The 4,750-nt window shown below is 48.4% G+C and overlaps 1 protein-coding gene across 1 annotated transcript; it reads left to right on the forward strand.

Moving 5' to 3' along the window:
* Positions 1–2,004: 2,004 nt before the first annotated feature.
* LOC119923660 (olfactory receptor 6C74-like) lies at positions 2,005–2,964 on the forward strand. The gene has a single exon (XM_038742982.1). It carries the CDS (start codon positions 2,026–2,028, stop codon positions 2,962–2,964), a length of 939 nt encoding a protein of 312 aa, XP_038598910.1. The 5' UTR covers positions 2,005–2,025.
* The last annotated feature ends 1,786 nt before the right edge of the window (positions 2,965–4,750 follow it).

The raw sequence follows: 4,750 nt of genomic DNA on the forward strand, positions 1-4,750 counted from the left end.
TAGAGTAGCCCATCTGCTGCTCAAAGATCCCAGACTGACTCCCCTGCTATGAGCAGAGAAAAATCCCGATGCCTTCCTTCCCACCCACTTTGGCCTCGTGTATATTTGATGGGGTGGCTTGTCCAGTGGTGATGGGAGGGCAAAAACGAGTATCGTTTGGAGAGGCGCGTGAAAGCCCGGAACAGAAGAACAAGTGGGAAATTCCACATAGGCATACCATTAGCTCAGCGTGGCTTCTCTGCCAAATGCAAGATGGGCATTTGGGAAGAACCCCGGTATCAGGGCCGAATGCTAGGGAAGGGAGGACCTCTCAGGGTCACTTTGGTCCGTTCCCTTTCCATTGTGGATTTCAGAGCCTCAATCCATGGACAACTGCAGCCACCGTTCCTCCAGCCCCGGACTCCCAAAGGTTGTGATCCTGTCATGGAGCCCCCATTCAGAACTGGTAATTATCAGTCAATAAATCAATCAGTCAATAGTGTTTATTGAGCGCTTGTGCACAGAGCACTTCAGGAAGCTCTTGGGAGAGTACAACAGAGTTTGTAGACCCGTTCCCTGATCACAGTGACCTTCAAGTATAGAGGGAGTGAGAAACATAAATATAAATCCATAAACGAATTACGGATACATATGCAAGTGCTGTAGTATTGAAGGTGGGGTGAATAGCAAGTACTTAAAAGGTAAACACCCAAGTGTATTAGCTGTGCAGAACGGAGAGGGAGTACGGAAGCAGCATATCCTAGTGGCAAGAACATGGGCTTGGGAGACAGAGGTCGTGGACAGTACTCCCGACTCTGCCACCTGTCTGTTGTGTGACCTTGGGCAAGCCATTTATCTTCTCTGGGCTTCAGTTATCTAATCTCTAAAGATTATTATTAAAGGAAAAGAGGGTTCCAACCGGAAAGACCTCTGGGAGAGACAAATACACACACGTGCACGCACACACACCAGAACTCAATCCCCAATCTGCTCTTTGTCATCCTTACTGTTCCAAGCAGGTTCTCTTTGATCCAGAGAGGCTCCCTGTTGGCTGGTTAGTATCTGAGCACCTCACCAGCACCATGTATCTAGATCCTCTAATCTACAGAAGCAGTGTTGTCTAGTGGAAAACAAAAACGTCCTGGGAGTCAGACGACCTGAATTCCATGCTCCTCCACCTACCTGCTAGGTGACCTTTGACCGATCACTTAATCTCTCCAAGCTTTAATGGAGATTCAATTATTGATCTGTTTCCTACTTAGATTGTGAACCTAGTGTGATACCTGATTACCTTGTTTATTCTTCATCCAGGGCAGCCATCCCGGACTTGACTCCTGAAGACCTTCTCCCTTTTCTGGCAGCATCTCCTGGGAATGACTGAACCATGAGCTCCGTAACACTCCCTGGGTCTTATGCTCATAATTCCAAGGTTCCTGACAATCTCAGTTATCCAGGTGTTGACAGTTGATGGTTTGGGGGCATGTATTCAGGTGAAACCTTGCCATTCATGGGCTTGGGCAAAGATCAATTTCCCCCCATCACATGTACACAAGGCATTAACGGGCCCATGCTCGAGGAGGCAATATGCATCAATTCTCAACAATCAGGCATATATGCTATTCGAATTCTCATTTTTACCACGCTATTGGTATGTTTATACTTTCCATCCCATATAAATGGAAGCTTCTTCTGGGCAGGGAATAGTTGTGGCATACTTCCCCGAGCTATTAGAGCTGGAACTGCCCAAATAGGTGTTCAGTAAAGGTAATCTGTCCTCCAACCATCACGCAGGTTTTCGGAGATGAAGCCTAAGACTCACAGCTCGGACAACCACGCTTCCTTGTCCCCCTGGGAATTGTCTGCCATCTACCCATGAAGTCATCTCAAGGACTGCGATGTGACCCCGCCCATGCTAGACGTCTCTCACAGCAGGAGCTGTTCCTGCCCAGCTCGGCTAATGGGAGAGAAGTCACAGCCCTCTGTCCCCCTCCAGTGAGCTGCATTGATGTTCCTCTGGTGTTATCCAACAGGAGTCACAGGTCGGCCATGAGGAATCACACGCAAGTAACTGAGTTCATCCTCCTAGGGCTCACAGACGACCCGGACTTGCAGGTGGTGATTCTCCTGTACATTTCTGTCACATACGTTCTGAGCATCACTGGAAACCTGACCATAGTCACTCTTACCCTGCTGGACTCCCGCCTCCACAGCCCAATGTACTTCTTCCTGCGCTTCTTCTCCATCCTGGAGATCTGCTTCACCTCCGCCTGCATTCCCAGACTCCTGGCTACCATTGTCACCGGGCACAGGACCATTTCCTACAACTGTTGTGCAACTCAGCTATTCTTCTATTTTCTGCTGGGGGTGACCGAGTTCTTCCTCCTTGCCGCCATGTCCTATGACCGGTACGTCGCCATCTGCCAGCCTCTCCACTACACGACCGTCATGAGCCAGAAAGTCTGCACCCTGCTTGTCCTCTGCTCCTGTCTGACCTGGTTCCTGGTCATATTTCCTCCAATTATCCTTGGCCTCCAACTGGACTTCTGTGGCTCCATAGCCATTGATCACTTCTTCTGTGACGTCTCCCCTCTGCTCCTGCTCTCCTGTTCGGACACCGGGTTCCTTGAGCTGATGGATTTCAACTTGGCCTTGGGGACACTACTGGTCACCTTGGTGTTAGTGGCCGTGTCCTACACAGCTATCGCCCGCACCATCCTGGGACTGCCCTCTGCTCAGCAGAAGAGAAAAGCCTTTTCCACCTGCTCTTCCCACATGGTCGTGGTCTCCATCACATATGGCAGCTGCATCTTTATGTATATCAAACCGTCCGCAAAGGACAGGGTGGACCTGACTAAGGGGGTGGCCGTGCTCTACACTTCCGTGGTCCCCATGCTGAACCCCTTCATCTACACCCTATGGAACCAGCAGGTCAAGCAGGCCATCAGGGACCTGGTGAACCGATTTCAATTTTCCACCGAGGGGTGATTCTTTAGCGGTGAAATCCAACGGGAAAATATGCAGAAGACGCAGAGGGTCAACCAGGGAGACTCGGTACGTGTACATATGACTTAGACTTCATCTGCTGTCTAACAACCAGGACCTGATGGTTCTCCATCCCCCTATGCGCCCCGCACTGCCCTTTTGGAAATCCCTCCCTTGTCCAAGTCTCCCTGCTACCTCAGCCGTTTGTCCTCATCCACTCAGAAGGAAGTCAAGCCTTTTCACTCCACGTGAGAGACGTTCCGAGGTTTTTTCAGCGCGTCTGTACCGAAGCCAATAGAAATCTCTAGGTTCAATGTGTTTTTTTGCAAAGAATAATAATAATGACGATGATGATGGCCTTTGTTAAGCGCTTACTATATGCAAAGCACTGTTCTAAGCGCTGGGGAGGATACAAGATGATCAGGTTGTCCCACTTGGAGTTTACAGTCTTAATCCCCATTGAACTGATGAGGTAACTGAGGCACAGAGAAGTTAACTGACTTGCCCAAAGTCACACAGCTGACAAGCGGTGGAGCCGAGATTTGAACCCATGACCTCTGATTTCCAAGCCCGTGCTCTTTCCACTAAGCCACGCTGATTATTCTCCGTCTTTATCCGAGCTAAATGAGGCCTTTTAGCAAGAGGCCCTTTAACACTGACTACTTCCATTTGCTCTTCCCCCCTGTCCCCGCCCCGTGGCACTTAGGTATATAACGTTAATTTTATTTCTTTGTATTGATGTCCGTTTACTTGTATTGATGTATCTCCCCCCCCCCAGCCCCCAGACTCTGAGCTCGTTGTGGGTAGGGATTATCTCTCTTTATTGCTGTATTACACTTTCCCAAGCACTTAGTATAGTGCTCTGTACACAGTAAATGCTCAATAAATAAGAATGAATGAATGAATGAATAAATGAATGAATGAGGAGAGACCTCATTGGTCATTGCAGGGAAGGGAAGCCAAAGGCTCACCACCTTTTACTCCCATCCTCTCATTCCCCTCTCTCACTCCCACCCTCACTCTCTTCTCTCCCACTCCCACCCTCCCACTCCCCAGCTCACTCCAACCCTCTAACTCCCCCTCTCACATGTATCCTCGGCCTATATGAATATGTTTTGGTTATACTGTATTGCAATGATTTCACCTGATTTGGGCGGGCATTCCAATCTGCCCTATTTGTTCCACTCCCTGGCTAACAAGGGTTTTCAATCTGGCTTACACACTTTGAAACTCATCTCTATCTATCTCCTCACTGGAAAGTAGTAGTATAGTGCCTAAGACATATTAGGCAGCCAATAGATTCCACTTGATTGATGGATGGATTGCTTAATACTCGGCACGCCTTCAATATATGCTATCAACACTCCGTAAGTGATCAACAAATGTCATTTCATTGATTGATAGATTGCTTTGCACTCAATAGGCTCTGAAAAGATACCGTGAGATCAATTGATGAATTGATTTGCACTCAGTAGGTGCTCATAAAATACCAGAGATGGACTAAAGGAGTGATGGATTGACCAACTAATTCGATTAATTCATATGCCTGCAATCTCAGTTCATATGAGGCGAGGTGAGGGTTAGGAGAAGGGCATACTAATATAAGACCAGAAATCGTAGAAGGGGGCTGAGATTTCTCGGAAAACCACAGGGAGCTTTAGGATCAGGAAAACAGCACCGGAGGACAGGCTGGGGGAAGCTGATTAGCACCTGGTCTGGCATCCTTGTTGTTGTTCCCGGAAATGTTACCAAGTGCAGAGACTGATCCCAGCCCTTTCTCTCTCTGCTC

This window comes from Tachyglossus aculeatus, unplaced genomic scaffold, assembly GCF_015852505.1.
Source record: "Tachyglossus aculeatus isolate mTacAcu1 unplaced genomic scaffold, mTacAcu1.pri scaffold_213_arrow_ctg1, whole genome shotgun sequence".
NCBI classification, from domain to species: domain Eukaryota; kingdom Metazoa; phylum Chordata; class Mammalia; order Monotremata; family Tachyglossidae; genus Tachyglossus; species Tachyglossus aculeatus.